Genomic DNA, 22,333 nt, shown 5'->3' with positions numbered 1-22,333 from the left:
AAGCAGCACATTTAAATTAGCGGCTATCAAGATAAGTAGATTGTGAGACAAATGATCTTTGCTTCATCCAGTCATGCCCAGTGCTAAAGGCCTTGTTCCGTTACCCCACAGACTGGAACTCCACACTTGGAAGCTCTAAAGGGCTCACATACTACATCAAGAGCCTGCTGAGATCTTCAAGGAGACCTCAGACTGCGATGGCCTCTGGGAAATGTAGTCCTGAGAGAGGTTATTTGATCGGGTCCTTGCCTCATTCCTGTTTGTGGAGTAAAGATCTTCCACCCCGCCTCAGAGATGAAACATCTGAAAAGCATCAGAGGATTCCAGCCCCGGATCCACGAGAAGTTTCCCCTTAGAAGGCTAACCGTACGTTCTCTCATTCCAACATTCTCTACTTTCATTCTCGGGCATTGACACTCTCCTGGGGAGGCTAGAGCAGCACGGCCTTCTGGGAAATGTAGTCCACTCTAAAGGCTGAGACACATGGCGGAAGTGGCTGGAGAGAGGTTGTTCCGGATCATCTCAGTGCCCTACCCGACCTAACCGGGTGCTGCCCTGGTTGGTATTCGCCGGTCCTCGGAGTTCATAGCCCGTGGTTGATAGTTCGTAGTTTATACTTTTGAGGTGAGTCTGGCCCTGGGTCTAGGCTTTCGGGGTGTGGGGCCTTAAGGCCTTTATTTGTCGGTCGCTGGCTGCCGGCTGGCTCGAGGGGACCCACCCGGTTTCCGGGATGGCGCTGGAGGTTTAAGAGGTCTCCTCCACAGGGGCTGCAGCGAGCCGAGTGTGTCTGCACGGGCGAAAAGGTTTTCGAAGGGTGTGGGTTGTACGGAAGGGTGAGAGCGAGCGTGCGCGAGGTCATCAGAACACGGGTGGTAGTTGGTTACCGGATCCTCTAGCCGTCCACTGCACAGTGGGGGGAAATACGTCTGCTCCTTCCCTTCCTGGATGTCAAGTTTACTTGAAAAATTGCAAAAGAGAAAGCTAAACCATACAGATGGTAAGGATTTCTGTGCACAAGATAGATGGATTTACCAGTCAGCCTGACTTTGAAATATAGTCAGGAGACAGATGGGGTGACCCACATCTGTAATCTCGGCACTCTAGCTGCGGAAGCTGGAAGACAGTGACTCTGAGGACAGCCATAGGTGCATAGTGAGTCCCAGGCTGTCGCGGGCTACATAGTGAAATCCTGTCTCCGAAATGTGTGAGGGTGGAGAAATTACCCGAAAGAACTTACTACTGTAGGGATCCTACTTTTGTGTCACACAACAGATTTGAAAAGCTGTAGAGCATCTGTAAGGCTCTCAACAGACTACCGTTAGAGAAGTCAGAATTTGGAGTAAAAGATTCAGGGTGATCCACTTCGGGTTCTAAAGAGAAAGCTTTCCCGGCTCCAGGCCTGTATGACAGGAGACACACATGAGCATACTGGATCTCAGTCATTCCCCCATCCCCATCCTCTCCAGCTGGAAGTTGCAAACCTAGCCTTCAGTGTGGTGGGCTTAGAAGGTGGGGGCATTTTGAAGATAATTACATGGGATCAGTGCCCCAGCTCCCTGGAACTGCCGCTTTCTTCGAGGAGCACAGAACAGTCTCCATCCGGGGACCAGGAAAATAGGTTTTCGCTAGATACCAAATCTGTCAGTACTGAGGTGGGGACTTCTCTGCCTCCATAGCTGAGAAAATAATTTGTCGTCTATAAGCTACCTAGTCTCTGATATTTTGTTATAGCAGCTTAAATGGATTTAAATGAACTTTACTATACCTGTTCCTGCAGAAATTATTTCAAGTTGCTTTGCATTTATTGTTTCTATTGAGATCAGTTCCTCTTTTACTTGCATGAGGTGGAGGGTACCACAGAAAAGCCTCTCTTAATGCCCTGGGGTGAGATACGGATTTGTGGGGGTGAAGTAGGGTTGAAGAATGAGTAATAATGGGATGAGATCTAGGGGTGGATGTGTAGTAAGGGATGTTTTGAAGATTATTGAATCCATGGCTGATGGTGATATGGAATGGTGACTAAAACTTGGAACCACAGCTTTAATCTTTGGACGGAATTTGGTTTTTATTCTTATGTCTTTTTTTTTTTTTTTAATATATTGATGGAGTAAGCCTGGGCCTTGCAGTGTTAGGCAAGATTTCTGCTCTTGAGCTTCACACAAAGCCCTTGGACAGTCTTAGATGTGGAGGGGGACCCCATGCCAGGGAGAGTCACCAGGGGTTCCCTTCTGGTTCCTTTGGGACCTCTGGAGAGAAAACTATGTGCTGAGAAGCGCTCCTAGATCTCAACTCTCTTAGTCTTCTGAAGGAGCCCAGTGAATGTAGAAATAAAAACCCTTTATGAGGCTGGAGAGATGGCTCAGTCCTTAATAGCACTGGGTGTTCTTCCAAAGGACCCAGGTTCAATTCCCAGCACCCCCATGGTGGCTCATAACCAACTATAGTAGAGTCTGATGCCCTCTTCTGGTGTGCATGAAGACAGAGAGCATTCATGTACCTAAAACAAACAAACAAATACATAAATAAATAAGCAAATAAATCTTTTGGGCTGGAGAGATGACTCAGTGGTTAAGAGCACTGGCTGCTCCTCCAGAAGACCTGGGTTCAATTCCCAGCACCCACATGGCAGTTCATAGCCATTCATAATCCAGTTCAAGGGGATTCAGTTCCCTCTTCTGACTTCTCAAGGCGCCAGGCATACACATGGTATACAGACGTATGTACAAGCAAAACAGTGATAAACATAAAGTAAATTAGCCTTTTAAAAAACAATTCTGTGCATAAACTCTTAAGACAGATGCCTTTTGGGGATGGGGGAAGGGCTGAAGAAAAGGGGACAAACAGCCCTTGCTTTCGGGAAACTCAAGTTCCCTGCAGAGAAAACAGAGCAGGCATTTTATTGGGTACTTGAAAGGGCCTTGGACATTGTGGTCATAGTGTCTTTAAAAAATTAAAGGTTGTACATAGTGGCGCACACCTTTGAGTCCAGTACTCAGGAGGGAGAGGCAGGTGGATCTCTGTGAACTCAAGGCCAGCCTGGTCTGCATATCTATTGAGTTTCAGGCCATCTAGGGCTGTATAGTGAGACTCTGTCTCAAAAAATTAAAAGAAAGAGTGGGGGGGGGGATTAGAAAGAAAAGAGCCGGGTGTGGTAGCACATATGTTTCATTCTAGTACTTGTAAGGCAGAGGCAAGCAGATCTCTGAGTTGGAGACCAGCCAGGTCTACTTAGTGAGACCCATCATTAAAAAAAGAAAAAAGAAAATCTCTTTATGCTCATAAGAACGCTTTTCTATGCATGCTACAGAGCAGTGGCAAGTTTGTCCCCGGTAACTTCTTGGGATATTGATCCTATAGCTGGTGGAGTCTACCCTCATGATAGGGGATGTGAGGATGGTGCATTCCTAACTCTATTAGTGAGGTAGGAAGGACTTCCTGGGTGGGTAACAGGCTTACAAATGGAAGGAGTGAGATCTGTCATCGTCCCCATGAGTGTCGCTCAGGAGCATTGCAGGCTCCATTGTGGTTTGGGTCGTGGGATGTTTGACCCAGTTTCTCTAACTCCGCCTTCCTTTTCCAGTTCCGCACTTTTTCCAACGTGCCCAGAAGAGCAGAGAAGTATGGCTATTGTGGATGTCAACACCGTGTTCAAGGTGAGGTGACGTTTTTCCTGTCATCTGTCTTCTGGTTGCCGATTCCTGAAATGGAATTGTGGCCGAGTTGTCATGGTAACCATGTGAGGTTTGACGTTTGCCAGTACGATTGATTCTGTTTTCTTCAGTATGTGCGAACTACAAGAGACTATGATTTTTGTTTGTTTTGCTTTTGTCTTTTTTTTCTCTTTTCATTAAAGCACCTGGGCTATGTAAGGAGTCTCAGTTCCTCTGTGTTCATGAGTTTACTTCATTTTTCTAGTCCTCAATTTCCTTATCTGAAAGTAGGGGGAAATAATAACACTTACTTTTAGATTTGTCCTGACTGAATGAATGATAGGTGTAAGTTTGTTAACAAGTGCTGACTCGTAGAATATACCAAGTGAGATTGTGATTGTAGCATATACTCAGTTGCCTATGAACCAGGAAAAAGGGAGATATAAAATTATTTAGGACTTGATGCAAGTTCAAGCCCATCCTAGGCCACCTAATAAATGTCAAGTTCATTATATTGGATCCTGTCTCAAAAAAAAAAAAAAAAAAAGAAAGAAAGAAAGAAAGAAAGAAAAAGAAAAATGTTGTTAGGCATTTACAAATAAAGAAAAATACCTTTGCTTTTACATTTGCAGTCTTTATATTTTTATTGTTTAATTATTTAATAAGACAGTCTTATTATGTAGTCTGCAACTTGCTATGTAGATCACTCTGGCCTTGAATCCACAGAGGTCTGCCTGCTTCTGTCTCCCCAAAGGCTAGGATTAAAACATGGCTGTTATTATTATTTTAGTCATGTTTTCATGTAGCTGAGGCTGGCTTTGAACTTGGTTTAGAGCCAAGGATGAACTTGAACTCATGATCTTTCTGCTCCCATCCTCCCAGAACAGACATACAGTTTATTCCTTATTTTTTATTCACTGTTCCCATCAGAAACCAATTGTCTTTTCTGTTCTGCTTCATAACTTTCTACCTAGAAAACAAAAATGCTTCTTTTAAAATTTATTCATTTTTTAGTTTTTCTAGACAGTTTCTCTGTGTTGCCCTGGAACTCTTGGGATCCACCTGCCTCTGCCTCCCGAGCACTGGGATTAAAGGCGTGCACCACCACTAACAACCAGCTTGCTTCCCCTTTCTACATCATCTCTGTAAGCAGTCTTTGACCTCAGCACACAGAGGTACAGAATTTTAAAAGTTAAAATAGATAAAGGATGAGTAGCCCTGAAAAGCTGAGAGAAGGTAATTTTGTGGGCAGTGCAGAGATAAAGGGGTCCAGATACCCTTAGGCTGTCTCTGAGACACTGATTTTTTTGGGTTGAGTCTAGGAAGGGTGGGGGGTGGGGAGAGGTCTGCATAATTTAGCAGTGGTGATCAAGGTGTGGTCTGATCAGTCCTTGTCCCTTCTGTTTCTGCAAGCTTGTGGGGACAGATTTATTCTCAGCAGCTGGTTACTTTTGCTCCTGATAGGCCCTACCCTTAGGGACAGTTGGTCACATTTGGGGGCAGGGGGTGGCCTTGAGACTGTGTTATTCCTGAAGCCCAAGGTGAATGCAGGATTAGATCCAGGGCCTGAGACCTTTAGGTGCCATTTAGGAGTTCTGGAGAACGAGATACAAAAAAATCTGACAGTAGGATGCCTACACCCACTTGCCTGCTTCACTCTGGAACGAAGGACGTAGACAATATTACTGGCTTTGTTCTGAGTGATCCGCTTGCCTGCTTAGAGCTTTGCTAGTGACCCAAGGTGGGGGGGGGGGGACAGATACAAAAGGGAGAAGGGGGTCAGCCATTCGTCCTGCTTTTGGTTCTTTCGTGGTGCATTGCTTTTTTATTTTCCAAGTGTCTTCTGTGTTTCTTGTCCCTAAGAGCGCGCCCATTGCTATTTTATGTGTCCCTATTACTATTTTAATCATAACCAAAGCACCCACAGAGTGGTTTTCAGGTTTGAGTGTATCAAGTTCCCAAAACAGGTGGCCTCAGCAACGAATGTCTATCCTTCTGGGCAGCTGGTAACCCTGAACAATTACATTCTCTCGCTCTGAGCCTCTCTGCGGCCCCTGGTTTGCTACTGGATTTGCTTCATGCATCCTTCTTTTAACCTCAACTGCAATTCCTCATCTGTGGGTTTGGGTTTCTTATTTTTTTTTTTTTTTTTTTTTTTTTTTTCCCAGCCCAGGCTGGTCTGGAACTTGTGTAGCCTAGATGTCCCGATTAGTGTTTACATCAGTTTGACACAAGCTAGAGTCCTCTGAGAGGAGGGAGCCTCAATTGAGAAAATAGCTCCACAAGATCAGGCTGTAGGCAAGCCTATCGGCATTTTTAAAATTAGTGATTGATGAGGGTGGGCCTTGCCTGTTGTGGTGATGCTGTCTCTGGGCTGGTGGTCCTGGGTTCTGTAAGAGAGTAGGCTGAGCAGGCTGTGAAGAGCAAGCCAGCAAACAGCTCCCTCCACGGCCTCTGCATCAGCTCCTGCCTCTGGGTTCCTGTCCTGTTTAGATTCCTGTCTTGACTTCCTTCAGTAATGGATAGTTACTTGGAAGCATAAGGAGAATACACACTTTGCTCCCGAAGTCGTTTTTTGTTGTTTTGATGTTTCATCATAGTAAGGTTAACCCTAACTATAACCCCAGGCTAGCCCTGAATTTTCAGCTGTCTTTCCCAGTCAGCGCTGGGATTAGGGAAGTGAGCTAGCTATACTAGAACAATTCCTTGGTTGAATTTGCAGGACTGAGAGAAGCCGTAATCCTCATTCTTGTGAATTTACTCCAAAAGAATGCAAAATAGGAAAGAAATTTGCCAAGGGCAAAGTCTAGATTCTACATTGTGTCATCCTGGTAGAGGTCTGGAGACATGCTTAGATCTCCCAGCCATGACATGAGGCAGCATGTAGCAAGTATGGCCAACAAGTGACCCTTGGCAAATGCCTTTTCATCCGGGGGTTTTTGCTGGGAGTGCCTGCTATGGTTACAATTGATCTTTGTTACCGACTCACTGGCCTCCTAGAGGTCAAGGTGGCACAGCCCAGGGCCCCACTCAGGCATACAGAAAGAAACAACTCATCAGGCAGGACATTCAGAGGCCCAGAAGTGATTTCTCAGGAGCCAAAGGCCAGTCCTTTGAAATGTTCAGTTGCCCCAGTGCTGGGAGGAGACATGCCTTGCCTTGCCCTGGAGAACCTTGGAAAGGGCGTCTCACCATTGGCCTGAATGATTCTCTTCACCATTGCCCGTGTGCTTTCTTTCAGGGGCTGGTGGTGTTCAGGGATGTGGCTGTGGAGTTCTGTAAGGAGGAGTGGGAGAGCCTGGGCCCTGATCAGAGGTCTTTGTATCGGGATGTCATGTTGGAGACCTACAGCAACTTTGTGTCGCTGGGTAAGGCCATCTGTTTCTTCTCATTCGGAAAATGCTTTCCCTAAGGGTTGGGGATGGAGATCTGTGGGAGAGTGAAGTCTGTCGCATGCAGGGGACACACTTGAGCCTTTTCTGCGTTCCCAAAGCCACCACTTCACAGCCGGTCAATAGCCCTTTGAAGCCCTTTGCTATGCTATGCACACACACACTTGCTCACGGCCAGTGGCTATGCTATGCACACACACACTTGCTCACGGCCAGTGGCTATGCTATGCACACACACACTTGCTCACGGCCAGTGGCTATGCTATGCTATGCACACACACACTTGCTCACGGCCAGTGGCTATGCTATGCACACACTTGCTCATAACACTTCCCTGCTAATTTTAATTTTCATCACTGATTTCTGCAGGCAACAATTATTTAGTAAAGTGCCTGCTAAATAACAACTTACTTATTTTAAGTCACAATCATCCTGAAGTTCTGAGAGTTGTTGTAGGTTAAATTAATCCTGTAGTGGATGCTTGTGGCTGTCGCTGCTTGCTTCTGTATCTGTTTTGAACATTCTCTTTCTTTGAATAGGACTTGCCATTTCTAAGCCGTCAGTCATTTCTCTATTGGAGCAAGGCAAAGAACCCTGGATGGTGGAGCGGGCAGGATGGTACCCAGGTGCGTAAGGATACTGGGAACAACTGGAGTGCTTGGGGGAAGCGGTAATCTTTCCCTGGCCTAGTGTACAGAAGGCTCTGCTGGGAGACCAGTGTATTGGAAGAAATGGTTTGAGAAAGGGAGAGGATCAGCAGCTTTTTCTTTTTCTTTTCTTTCTTTTTTCTGTCTGCTTTTATTTAGATTGTGTGTGTGTGTGTGTGTGTGTGTGTGTGTGTGTGTGTGTGTGTGTCTTTGTGCACACACACACAATTAGCGGGACTGGGTTCTCTCCGTGTGGTTCTCCAGGATCACGCTCAGGTGTTGAGGCTTCACAGCAAACCCCTTGAGCTGCTGTACCATCTCCTTGGCCCAGTCAGCTCTGGTTGATGTTGTGCTGTATACAATTAAGCGCTGGTGATAATGGTGCTCAGTACTATTTATAATTTCATCTTGATTGATGGAGTTACTGGGAGACGGTTGTAACGTCTGCATCTGTGATTGTAGGACTGTCATTTCTTTCTTATTTCCGTTTTCCCTTATGAATTTTGAGACTTTGTTACTATAAAACTATATGATCGTGATTGCCATTGCCAAACAGATGAATATGACCTTTTTTAATTGTGATAAAATTATCCTTTTTTTTTTTTTTGAAGCAGGGTTTCTCTGTGTAGCTTTGGAACCTACCCTGGAACTAGCTCTGTAGACTGGCCTCAAATTCACAGGGGTCTGCCTGCCTTTGCTGGGATTAAAAGCATGCACCACCAACGCCCAGCTGATACAATTATCTGTGACAATGTGGCTTATCATGAAGTCTATTTTATCTGCTAATAATGTAACTATTCCAAGGTTACCTATGCCATTTAATTTTTTAAATTCTTAGGGTGTTGTCTCAAACCCTGGGACAAAAGGTTGCGGTGCCTGTTTAACAATCAAAGCTGACCTGGCTACCAGATTTTCCCAGCATCCCTCAGTCCCTGCCTGTTACAGGGTGTGGCTGGCACACCCTGCCCTCTACCACGACTCTCCAGCCCAGGAGCTGAGCTGCCCTTGCCCCAGAGGCTCTTCCCTATATAACCCGGCCATTTTGGCCACCTGCCCCCTTTGTACCTTTGTCCTCTTGGCTGCTGCACCTGGTTCCCCTCTGCCCTCCCCCACATGGGTCCTGTCCACTCTGGATACTCCCTGATGTCCCTGCCTCTGACTACCCTCTCCTTCGTATCTATAATAAACCTTCCATCATACCTAGGAGCAGCCATGTCCTTTCCTTTCCTATCCCTGTCCCTGTCCCATCCCATCCCATCCCCATCCCCATCTGCATCCCCATCCACATCCCTATCTGCATCCCCATCCACATCCTCATCCCCTCCTTTTTTTCATTCATCTGGTGCTGAAACCCCAGAGTGGCCTAAATGAGCTCCCTCCTAGGGAGCTCAGCCTCTCGCACCAAGCTGACTCTCCCAAGGTATGTACTGATCATTTGTTTCTGCTGACCTTTGCCACCCACCGAATTTGATTCTAGAGTCTTCTTTTTCTGCTACTGCTTCCCTCCACCTCGTCTAACCATCTCCCCTCACCTACTCAGTAGGCGTCCCCTCTCTCCCTGCTGCTCTCTTTTGGGGTGTTCACCGTGTGGGCATCTCCTTGCTACAACCTTTGGGCTGCCCGCCACGTGGTCATCTCCCTCTTCTGTCTGTCTTTCGGGGCCCCGCCACGTGGGCAGTCTTCCTTACTAAGACACTTGCAGTTTTCCACTGCTCTAACCACTTGTCTCTCCCCTTCTGCTGGGCGAGTGTCTGCTTTCACTGCAGAAGCCACGCTGGAAGCTTCCTCTTACCCTACTGGGCCCCCGTCAAGTGGAAAGGGACACCTCTCTGTGACTTGGAACATTTTGTCTGACAAGACGCTCCAGTTGAAATTCTTGTTACCAGATACTTCCCCCCTCTGCTCCCTCGCTGCTCCTCTTAGCTCCTTTCTGGAACTTTCTTCCCTCTCCCTAGGAGTTGCCAGGTCTGCTTTGGTATGTTAAATAGGCCCCTCTGCCATTTGTGCCAGGGTTTGAGACTTAACAGTGTATGTGTGCACTTTTGGGTGCATCTGTGAAGGTCAGAGGACAACTTTTGTAGTTTGTTCTGCTCTTCATCTGTGGAACAGAACTTAGATTGACAGGCTTGCACAGAAAGCACCTTTCATCACCGAGCTGTCTGATCTGCCCCGTTTACTTCTTCATTTTTTTCTTTTTCGTGTATGTGTGGAATATATGTGAGTGATCGTGCTCACTCGTGTGTATGAGTCATGTGCAGGTTGGAGGTAAATCTTGGCAATCTGTGTTGATCACTCTCTGCTTTTTGAGACAAGGTCTGGGAGACACCTTCCCTGCCTCTGCCTTTTGGGACTGGACTTAAAGGCGAGCCTCCATGCCTTCTCAGTGGTCCCATGAGCTCTGAGGATCTAAAGGCCAGCTCTCTTGCATTGCATCAAGTACTTTACGATCATCATTTTGGGGCTGGGGAGATGGCTGAGTGGCGAAGGGTACTGGTTTCTCTTCCAGAGGATCCAGGTTCAATTCCCAACACTCATATGGCAGTTCACAACTCTTTGTAACTTCCAGTTCCAGGGAACCTGAAGTGATCTCATGTGATGCACAGATACACATGTAGGCAAAACAATTATATATATATATGTATGTATGTACACATACATATATATGTATACACACACGCACACAAACATGTATAAAATAAAAATAAATTTTTCTTTTTAAAAAAGTCATTGTTTTTTTTTCAAGACAGGGTTTCTTTGTATAATAGCTGTCTTGGAATGCTCTTTGTAGACCAAGCTGGCCTTGAACTCACAGAGATCCTCCTGTTTCTGCCTCCCCAGTGGTGGAATTATAAGACCTCAGAATGAGGAGACTCCCCATTTCGGTCAGTTCCCCCAAGAACTCAATGTCCAGTCCAGTTGATGCAACACACAAGAGGCTTTAATGAACAGAAAACGTGCAAACGGGCCCCCTCAGCACGCAGGCTAGAGAGAAGCGTCATTCTCTGGACGCAGGCGTTTTTAAAGGCAAAACCCACAAGCTTAAGGAGGGGCTGTGACCAGAGTCATGGGCTCTAGCATGCTCTTTATGGTTTTAGATGGTCTCACTATTTAGGGTGTGCTAATCAATCTTGCCTAAGCAAACAGGAGTTGCAGCTATCTCTTTATTTCTCTAGGACCCTGCTGACACATTGATGGGAGGGGCAGTTCCCCCTTGAGCTCCCTGGGGGAGGGTGACCTCGGTATCGGCTATCTTAGGGCCTTGTAAGGCAGAGGTTGCAAGTGGTTAGCAAATTCCAGGAACAAAGTCACAGTGGCCATGGTCAGCTTTCTGGGTCAGACTGCCCTGCATTCCAATTATTTGGGCTCCATTTCACTTCTTTGCTGGTTTAAGTCTTTCAGAATTAAAGGCATGTGCCATCAGCCACCCATTTGTAATGAAGGTGTTTTATGGCTTCTGGTACTAACTATGTACTTACTTCTTTTCAGATTTGCTGTCTGGAAGTGAAACTAAGAATTTATCTCTAGAGAGTGGCATCTTTGGAAAGGAATTGTTAAAATGGAAAATAATAGAAAGAGTCAATAATTCTTGCCTTGAGGAATCTTGTTTTGAAAATGATTGGAAATGCAAGGGACTCCTTGAGACACAACCGCAATCTACAGAGCAATATTTACAGGGAGTGACAGATCCATTGGAAGAGATGTCAACAGAATTCATTCAACCTACACCTGTTGCTCTAAGCGAAATGACTCACTCTGAAACGAAACACTATGAACAGGAAGCAGGTGAAACCATTACTCAGCCGGTAAGAATTCCTACCAGTGACAAACTTAATGAAATGTATGAGAACACCTTTATCTATTACACAGATCAGATGAAACATCGACAGGATTTTGCTGGCGAGAAATGTGATGAATTGAAGGAATGTAGCAGAGGATTTGCGTATGACTTCCAACTGGCTCCATATCAGATCAATAAGAAGCCCTATCAGTGTGAGATCTGTGGCAAGATCTTTGAAAAGCATGCCTATCTTGTTCAGCACAATCGCTTTCACACCGGTGAGAAGCCCTGTGAATGCAAAGAGTGTGGCAAAGCCTTCACTAACTGCTCCCTGCTCGTCCAGCACCAGAGAGTTCACACCGACGAGAAGCCCTATGAGTGCAAGCATTGTGGGAAGGCCTTCCTCTACTTCTCTACTTTTTTTCAGCATCAGAGAACACACACCAATGAGAAGCCTTATGAATGTCACAAATGTCAGAAGGCCTTTAACAAGAGTGCAAATCTCACCAGACATCAAAGAATTCACAGTGGTGAGAAACCGTACGAGTGCAACTTATGTGGGAAGACTTTTACTTGGGCTTCCAACTTGAACGACCACCAGAAGATTCACACTGGCGAAAAACCTTACGAGTGTAACTATTGTGAAAAGGCCTTTCTCTGCCATTCAGCATTCATGAAACACTATAGAACTCACACTAATGAGAAGCCCTATGAGTGCCAGGAGTGTATGAAGGCCTTTAGACAGAAAGCACATCTCATTCAGCACCAGAGAGTTCATACTGGCGAAAAACCTTACGAGTGTAAGGAATGTGGGAAATCCTTCGCGTGTCCTTCATACTTTAATAGACATCAGAGAATCCACACTGGGGAGAGGCCTTATGAATGTAAAGAGTGTGGAAAGGCTTTTATTGACTGTAAAACTCTTATTCTACACCAGAGGATCCACACTGGAGAGAAGCCTTTTCAATGCCAGCAGTGTAGCAAGGCCTTTCGGCAGAGATCCCATCTTACTCAACATCAAAGAATTCACACTGGTGAGAAGCCCTACGAATGTAAGGAATGTGGACAGGCCTTTACTAGGCTCTTACAGGTGAAGAAGCACCAGAGGATACACACAATGGGAGAAATCCTGTGTATTTGAATACCGTCCTTTATTTATTGAATAGCCCTTATTCGACATCTTCACATATATATGAAGAAAAAAATGTTGATAAGATCAGAAATATGGGAAACACCTTATGTGTGCCCAGACCCTGCTGAGGAAAGCCTGGAAGTGAGGTGTGTGGAACCCTCACATCGTACTTAACATTGTGATGTATACTATGGTGATTAGAACAGGAAGCCCTCATTTTTTTTTTTCAGCTATTTGTTATGGAATAAGAGCTTGTAAGAGAAGATCATCTGATGACTGTACTTTTTTATTTTTTGTTTTATAACCTACAGTTTATTGAGAATTTACATAGGAAAAATAAAAATTAAATTATGAATAGAAATACTAATTGTTATCAGTAAAAGGGGTCCATTTAATTATAGCTATAGAAAATGCCACATAGAGAACAATTGAGTGGACATTCTCAGTGTAGAAGCTATCCTGTGCATCATTTGCTGTCTGTACTTTATCAGTTAACCAGCTCTGCTTCAGATTGCTGCCTTTTAGCCAGTATAAGGTTATTGTGAGGGCTGAATGAATTTAGTAAATGGGTCCTTTGACATAGTCACTAAAGGAGGAATGATTAGGAAATATTAGGAATGATCTACTTATGGTAGTCTTTGTTGTTATTTTTGGAATGTTCATGTGCATTTTCTTAATGACATCCCCTGTCAGCTTGTCCCAATATCAAAGCTCTCATAATGAATTCTGGAGTGAAAACGATTGGAACATGAGTATGAGTAGATTTTCACCTCAACTTCAGTTGAACTGGACAGTTGACCCTGGTGAGACTCCGTGAACTCAGTGTGCATTTAGGGTAGAGGTGACATCCAAGTGTCCCCACAGCAGAAACAGTGTGTGTTTTCTTAGTCAGGACAGTCGGGTTCGCACAGGACATGAATTGGAACACATTTGTAATGTGAGTCTTGGATTACATGAAAAATGCAGTCTGCAAATACAGCTTGCTTCAATGTGAAAGATAATCAGCTCTACATGCTAAAGCCTCATGAGGCTCATTTGCATAAATACTACAAATTATTCAATTGAAAAAATAAATCCTAGAGTTGACAGCAGAAATGCATACTATATATAATGATTGATCAATGAGTTTAAAGGTTTTTTTAAAAAATCAATAATAAAAGCTTTTCCTAAACCATCTGATACATAGACTAGATTTTCCAGGTCCAATGGAGACAAGAAATTTGAAAGACATTGAAAGTCAGTGTTAATGGAAGGAAGTAGAACATTTTCAGGCAGAAATATATTCAGTTGGTTTTGGTGGATTTTATTTCAAGACAGGGTCTCAAACTTGTGGCAATCCTCCTGCTTTAGTCCATTGAATGCTGGAGTTAGAAGTGTGCCAGCACACTGGCTTGAACTCAGATCTGTGAGTTGGCTAAGCATGTATTCTGCCACTGAGCCATCCCAGCTCTCTTTATTTTCCTGAGACATGGTCTTGCTGAATTGCGTAGGCAGCAGGCCTTGAACTCATGGGCCCCTTACATTAGCCTCTCAAACAGCAGGGATTACAGATCTGCCACCGGTTTAGCTAGAAAATCTCTCTGCTATGAAATCATGTGTTATAGCAGTTACATTTGAAATGTTTAGAGTAAATTTTGTGTGAATATATATAAACTTTTCTGATTGATTCACAAACCTATAGAATGAAGCCAGTATACTCTTATGAAATAGAAAAAATGTGTTGTATTACCTTAAAAGAAGCATGTGGTAGTGTTCAAGAAAGGAAGTAAGTGTTTGAGACAGGGCCTCATGTGACGCACGCTAGCCTCAATCTCAGTCCTGCTAGAGATTCCAGGTGCTGGCATACTGTATAGCAAGGAGATCTGAAACAGACTGTCAACACAATACCTTTGTGAGTCCATCCTTTTTATAAGGTTAAGCAATCTTTTTAATGGGAAGACAATTATCAGTGTTAGCTGCATACGTTGGAGTACTCGTGTAATCCCAGCACCGGGAAAGTGGATGTTCAAGCCCAAACTGGGCCTGTCATATGCTAGAATCATTAAGAGGAGGTAGCTAAAAAAAGCAACCAATAATCAAAATAAGACAGCAAGCAAAGACAGTGAACATAGAAGTAGCCAATGGGAAGTTGTGTGGTAGAATGGTAGATATAAATTGTATTAGTCATTCTAAAAACTGTTTGGAATTTCCTTTTCTTTTCTTTTTTTTTTTTTTTTGAGACAGGGTTTCTCTGTGTAGCCCTGGATGTCCTAGAACTCACTCTGTAGACCAGGTTGCCCTCACAGAGATCTACCTGCCTCTGCCTCCCAAGTGCTGGGATTAAACCAAAAAGAATTTGATAGTTGAAAAGAAGTTTTGTTTGTTTGTCTTTTGTTTTTCTTGTTTAAATGAAAGACTAGGTTGGTGTGGGATATACCTGGGGAGGTGAAGATAAGATTGCTGTTGTTTCAGACTAGCTTGGGGTACAGAGAACAATTCCATCTCAAAAGTAAACAAACAAATAAAAAAGATAACGTTACAAAGGATTGAAATTAAAGGATGGGGAGAGAAACCATACCAGGAAGAGTTCAAGAAGAAACAACAAAAATGATTTGCCAAAAAAATAGGGAGAAAATGACATTATTTCATTAAAAGGATCTGAGTGTTTTTATTTGTGTGTAACTAATAGCATAGCCTCCATAAAGAAAAAGCAAAGGTTAATTAAACTACAAAGAGAAAAGACAGCTTGGATTTTACAATGCCTGTCTTGAGCAAAATCAGGACAGAACATTTGAACAAATGCCACCGAAAGGCCTAACAGACATACATGGACTCCAAATTTACTAAATATTCTTTTATATAAGAAATGTTTCCTGTGTCTGGAACTTCAAGTCTGAATAAGTATTAATCAGTTCAAATTATACACAGTGCCTTCTTGCATAGGCCTGGGACTGTCTCACCATATATTTGGAAATATATTTTTAAGTAACTTCAAAATAACCACTAATTAGAACTTAATGGAGTAGAGGGGTAATTACTGGAATGCGGTTGTAGTGTGTACTCTTAATGTCTGCAGAAAAGTGAAGTCAGTGAAGAAGCCATTGTCTTAAGATGCTAGAGAATATTTAAAAGTAAAAGAGGAAGTAGTGGATTAGAACCCACCATTCAGCAGGAAGCAAACATTGATAGAACTTGTTAAACAATAGGTGTATTCTGGGGTAATCTTCAGCTGTCAAGGAATTATGGAAGCCAGGTGTGATGTGGCATGTCTTTAATCCTAGCCTTCAGGAAGCAGACGCCAGACGATCTCTGGGTTCCAGGTTAGCCTGGTCTACATAGTGAGACTCCCCCTGTTTGGGGGTGAGGGTGGGAAGCAGGGTTGTTGGGTATTGAGAAGCATGGTTACTAAGGCCTGCAGTCCAGCATTCAGGAGTATAAGACCATGGACAGCCTTGGCTACATAGTGAGACCTCTTCCCCTCAACACTGAAACTAAATCTTATACGTTATTGAAGAATTAAGTCCTTTAGTGCTTCTAAGTGTAGAAAGTGGAATATGTTAGAAAATAAAGACTAACTTCCTCATCCATAGTCCTTGTCTACATAGTGTTACTTTTTGGCCTTCACCACAGTTGACTCAATCCCTTACTGAGGTATCTAGCGTCTTTTTTTCTCCTTTGAAATGTAGAATGAGATGACTGTCTATGTACATAGTAGCTTCTATATGCGGATATATATTAAAGTTCCATCCCTGAGTTGGATTTGCTACTTTTGAGTACATGTATATTTATAAAATGCTAATAACATTTGATTCTCGGATTTTGTAAATCACCCTTTGCTACACCTTTGCTGACAATTTTTTGCTTGTTAAAGCGTTGATTTTGCCAGTCTGTTAAGTGAAACATGTTATGACAGCTTTATTTGCATTTTCTGCTATATGTAATTTGCATTTAATGCCATATTTTCCTATTTTCAAATACTACATTTTCTGTGGAATATCTTAATACTATTTTCTGTTGAATGATTGTTCTAGTGGCTGTGTAAGACTTACAACCTTCTCCTCTAGTTTGAGTTAATAGGTTTCTTTTTAATGTCTGACTTGGGTTTGGTGTCAATGCTTGTACATCATTTTTCCACTCTAATATATTTTCAAAAATCCCATGCTTTTCTCTTGTGGTCTATGATTTAAAGTATAAGCACTGGGCTGTGCAGTCTTGCTTATGCTGATGGGGAGGTGAGTTAGGCAGAGCGTTGTGCTCCTCTTCATGGATGGTGACTCGGCTGTCTCGATACTCGGTCCTACCAGTTTTAAGCATAAACTCATAAGCTGTGTTCCTATATTTTTGGACTCCCCACTTTAAATTTTGTTTTTATTTTGAGACAAGACTTGCCTAGCCTGGCCTTCACCCCCATCCCACAGCTGGAATTATAGGTGCATACCCACATCAAGTTGGACCTCTACCCAGATGATCTATCTCCCTTTTCCTCTGCTCCCTTCTCTTCTCCCCACCCTCCCACTCTCTCTTTTTAAGATTTAATTCTAGCTGGGCCTGGTGCACACACTTTTAATCTCAGAACTCAGAATGCAGAGGCAGGAGGATCTCTGAGTCTGAGGACAGTTTGGCTTACGAAGAGTTCCAGGCCTAGGACTTCACAGCGAGACTTGGTCTTTAAAATGTTCAAATCTGTGTGGTTTGTGCATGTGAGTGCTGGTGCTTTGGAGACTCCTGTGGAGCCGAGGGAGGCATCAGATCGCCGGTGGTTGTGACACAGGGGTGTTAGGAACCAGAAACTGAACTTGGGCCCTCTGCAAGGGCAATGCCTGCTCTTATACACTCAGCTGTGTCTTCAGGCCCCTCTTTTCTTTTGAAATGGAGCCTTGTGTTATAGTCCTGTCTGACCTGGAACCCGTGGTAGGTCCTTCCTCTGTCTGAGTGTTGTAATTACAGGTATATCTCACCTCACCCATCTTGGATCTGTTTCTTGACTTTTATGGCCTGATGATCTCCTTATCATCAGAAGCAGATGGATCTGAGTTCCAGGCCAGCCTGGTCTACACTGTGAGTTCCAGGACAGCCAGGGCTACACAGCGAGACCCTGTCTCCAAACATTAAATCATTGCTTAATAAAATGTTTTGGTACTTGGTAAACTTTCCATGTAGCCAAGGATAGCCTTGAACTTGTGCCCCAGCTTAATTACAGACATGTACCACCATTCTCAATAAGGAAGTGGCTTAAAATGTGTTGTTGAACATAATAAATATTTGACAACTATTATGGTTTAAATTTTTCTCTTTGGGTGGGGGGACTTGGGGCAATTGTTAGTAAAATGCTCGTCATACCAATATGCAGACCTGGGTTTTGATCCCTGCACTCACATTGTGGGGGAGGGAGGAAGAAGAGGAGTGGAGATAGGTAGATCTTGGGGCTTCCACAGCCAGCCAGTCTAGCTGAATCAGCAAGTTTCATATATAAGAGATCCTGCCTCAAAAAAGAAGGCAAAAAGTAATAAAGATACCCAGACTCTCCTTGGACTAAATGACCCTCCTGTGTCATCCTCCTGAATGGACCGTCACAGCCAGTTTTAAGTTATGTCCTTCTGAAATACTAAATTTTAAATGAAGACCTTCTCATTCCAGAATTGGATAACCTTGGGTCATGCCCTCAGAAATCTCCATGGAAGTGAGAGATACCTGGGTGAGCACAAATGGCCTATGGGTGGACAGGAAGCCCTAAAAAGTGGTGCATTGATGGGAGATGTCATTGTGGAAATATGCTTCTATTATTGGTTAATGAATAAAGCCCTGTTGGCCAATAGGAAAGCAAGATAGGTGGGACTAGGAGACAAGGAGGATTCTGGGAGATGTACAAAAGGATTCAAGATGTAGGGACTTGGGAAGAAGGTCCGGGCCCTCTCTCCAGTAAGATAAGACCACGTGGAAACACTTAGATTAATAGGAATGGGTTAATATTTAAGACAGAGCTAGCCAATAAGAAACACTAGTAACAGGCCAACAGCTTTATATCTAATACAGTGTCTCTGTGTGTTGTTTGGGGCTGACTCTGCTCTGGGACCAGGCTGGTGGGGGAAAACTGCACGTAACAGTGCATGCTCAATGTCTTAAGTATGTTGTACTGGGTAGTTTTAACTGTCAACTTGACACACTTAGAATCATCCTCCAGGAGAGTCTTACTGGAGAATTGTTTAGATCAGGTTGGCCTGTGGATATGTCTTGTAGATTGTTGTGTTGGTTAATTGGTGTAGAATGACCCAGCCCACTGTGAGTGGCACCATTCCATAGGCTGGGTGCTGAACTATGTAAAAGTGAAGAAAGCTAGCAAGCAATTAACACTCCATGCATTTATTCTCTCTGTTTTCAAGTGGATGCGATGCTTTAAGTTCCTGCCTTGAATCCCCCATAATGATGGACTGTAACATAAGATTTGTAAGCTGAATAAATTCCTATCTCCCCTAAGTTGCTTTTTGTCGGTTTTATCACAGTAACAGAAGCTTATCCCCTAAAGCCAAGCATCTTATTAAACTTAACATTCACAAAGCAGATTCTGTTAAGCTATTGTGTGTACAGGAAGCTCATATTGTTGTATACTCTGCCATTTGCAAGAAGCTTGTAAAACAGCATCTTTTACCAGCACTATAGTCTGTAAATAAAACAAAGTATTGAGTGAAACCGAGTCAGGCCAGAATTTCCCAGCCCTAAAAAGGGAAAGCAACTGGGTGGTGGTGCATGCCTTTTATTCCCAGGACTTGGGAGCAGAGGCAGGTGGATCTTTCTGAGTTTGAGGCCAGCACAGCCAGGGCTACACAGTGAAACCCTATCTCAAAACGCCAGAGAGACACACAGAAGAAGCAAAGCACACCAGTGGCTGCAGATGGAACTCAGTAGCTTGCTTGCTTAGCATGCACAAAGCTCTGGGCTGATTTCCCCATCACTTCATAAGCCATAGAGTGGTGCCCACCCACACTCCCAGCCCTCTGGAGATGGGAGGCAAGAGGGTCACAGACTGGTGGGAAAAGAGGACATTTGTGCCTGGGGTCATCTAAAGCTTACTAAGCTGTCATCACAAAGCAGGGGAGAATGTGGCTCAGTGGCAACGACCTGGGTATGCACAAGGCCCTGCATGTTGGCCTCCCCTAGACCCGGAAGAAAAAGGCAGGTGCAATGATACATGCCTTTCTTACCTAGGACGATGAAGCAGGGTCATTGGTGGGCAGAAAGAGGCCAGCCCAGGCAAAGACCCTGTCTAAATTTAACGCAGTGAGAGATCAACAGCAAATACACATATCTTGTCAGCTGTTGAATCTGAATGCTGGCTACATATTGTCTGTAACGTTTTTAGAGTTGTGGGTTTTTTGTTTTTTTAGGTGAGTCACACAAAGTTGCCAATACAGGCCTTGAACTTGTAATTCTCCTGCCTCAGCCTCTGGAGTTGTTTAATTTCTAAACCTGCATTATCACTAGCATAGATTTTTTTTCCTTCTTTCTCAATGTTGGGGATTGGGCCATCTAGCCTTCTGCAGGCTATGTAAGCATTCTACCATTGACCTAGCCCACTACTAGTGATATATCAACAGCTGTGCTTTGTTTTACCCCTTCAGACAGGGTCTTGCTTTATATGTAGCCCAGGTTGGAATTCACTACCCCAGGCTAACCTCAACTCACAGTCCTTCTGCCTCAAACTTTCCCAAGTTGTTTGATCTGTGCATGTGTGCCATCGTGGAACATACATGAAGGGACACACACACACACGTACACACACGTACACACATGCACACATACCACACACACACCATACACACCACAACCATACACACACACACCACACACACACACCACACACACACCATACACACACACCACACACACACACCACACACACCACACACATACCACACACACACTATACACACAAACACCACACACACCATACACACACACACCACACACACACCATACACACACACCATACACACACACCATACACACACACCACACACACATACACCATACACACACACACCACACACACAAACCACACACACACACCACACACACACATACACCATACACACACACACCACACACACAAACCACACACACCATACACACACCACACACACACAAAACACATACACACCATACACACACACACCACACACACACATACACCATACACACACACCACACACACACATACACCATACACACACACCACACACACACCATACACACACTACACACACACACACCATACACACACTACACACACACACCACACACACACACACTACACACACACACTACACACACACACCACACACACACACCACACACACACCATACACACACCACACACACACACTACACACACACACTACACACACACACCACACACACACACCACACACACACCATACACACACACCACACACACACACTACACACACCCTATACATAGTGAATGAATGGGATTGTCTTGCTTTCCATACCTTTGGCCAGGATATTGGAAGTGCATGATGAAGCTGAAATGTGTTTTGATTTCTACAGTTTATGTGTATGAGTGTTTTGCCTGTTTGTATGTATGTGCACAACATGCATTGCCTATTCCCAATGGAAAAGGGCATTTGGTCTCCTGGGATTGGAACTACAGACAGTTGTGAGCCACAATACCGGTGCTAGGCTCTCTGGAAGAGCAGCCAGCTCCTAAGCCCTGAGCCGTCTCCCCTGCCCCCTGATGTATTTGAAGTATTTAATGCCACGATATTAAAAAAAAAAAAAAAAAAAAAAAAGAAAATCAGTGCTAGAAACAGATCAGAAGACAAACTATCCAATAACCCAGAGTGGTGTCTTTTACCTGTAATGCCAACAGAAGGGAAGCCAAATGAAAGAAATCATGAGTTCAAGCCAGCCTAGGCTGCAGTTCAAATAAAAACCCCACCAATGTCCAGCTTCATGGGCTCCCACAAACCAAATCTTGAAAAACACAGTCATCAAAAGGAAAGAAATCAATTATAACACATTAAAAGCCGCGAATACGTGCTGTGCAGTTGAGACGGAAGAAACGGATGAAAAGGAAAGCTCTTCCTACTTAAGGATGTAAGAAAACCATGAAAACCACATCCATGGTTTCAGGTCCTGCACCCTTCTCCTAACCCTCACGCTTAGGTTTATATTAAACCCCTAGTCTGCTTCCTGAGAAGGGAAGCGTGCCCGAAGTAGTGGAGCACACCTTTAATTCCAGCACCTCGGAAACGAAGACCAGGCCAGCCTGGTCTACAGATTCCAGGCTAGCAAAGGCTGCGCATAGAGAGACTTTGTCTCAGATATTTAAATAGAAAGGAAAAAAAAAAAAAAAAAAAACTGGTAGACAATCTTATCACACCAGAAGAGTGGTTCAGGTAAGGGTGTGGTGGTGTGTGCCTTTAATGGCAGCACTCGGGGCTTGCTGGAGGATCGCTGCAAGTTCAATGTCAGCATGGCCTACATGGAGAGATCCAGGGCCATTTAGGGAGACTGTCTTAAAAACAAAACAAAACAAAACAAAACAAAAAAAAAAAACAAGCAATAGATGCCAAAACTAAGGGCCGCTGTTCAGCAAGCGCTCCACGCTGGACCTCGAAGCATCAGGCTGTCATTTTGTTCAACGCCGGAGTCATGGCTCTAGGCTATCCTGGCGCCAACGTCCTCTATCACTGCGGGTGCAGGGCCATCATCGAAGCTGCTCTCGCTCCACTGAT

At 44.1% G+C, this 22,333-nt stretch overlaps 1 protein-coding gene across 1 annotated transcript in view; it reads left to right on the top strand.

Moving 5' to 3' along the window:
• Positions 1 to 430: 430 nt before the first annotated feature.
• Positions 431 to 22,333, top strand: part of LOC127238725 (zinc finger protein 420) — a 34,220-nt gene continuing 12,317 nt past the window's right edge. The window contains exons 1-5 of the mRNA XM_051207423.1: positions 431 to 624; positions 3,581 to 3,653; positions 6,892 to 7,018; positions 7,582 to 7,668; positions 11,176 to 12,536. Coding sequence (XP_051063380.1) covers positions 3,621 to 3,653; positions 6,892 to 7,018; positions 7,582 to 7,668; positions 11,176 to 12,536 — 1,608 coding nt within the window. The 5' untranslated portion in view covers positions 431 to 624; positions 3,581 to 3,620. The remainder of the gene's footprint in view (positions 625 to 3,580; positions 3,654 to 6,891; positions 7,019 to 7,581; positions 7,669 to 11,175; positions 12,537 to 22,333) is intronic.

The sequence above is a fragment of the Phodopus roborovskii genome, unplaced genomic scaffold, assembly GCF_943737965.1.
Source record: "Phodopus roborovskii unplaced genomic scaffold, PHOROB, whole genome shotgun sequence".
Taxonomy (NCBI): domain Eukaryota; kingdom Metazoa; phylum Chordata; class Mammalia; order Rodentia; family Cricetidae; genus Phodopus; species Phodopus roborovskii.
This window is presented reverse-complemented; position numbering and strand designations above follow the sequence as displayed.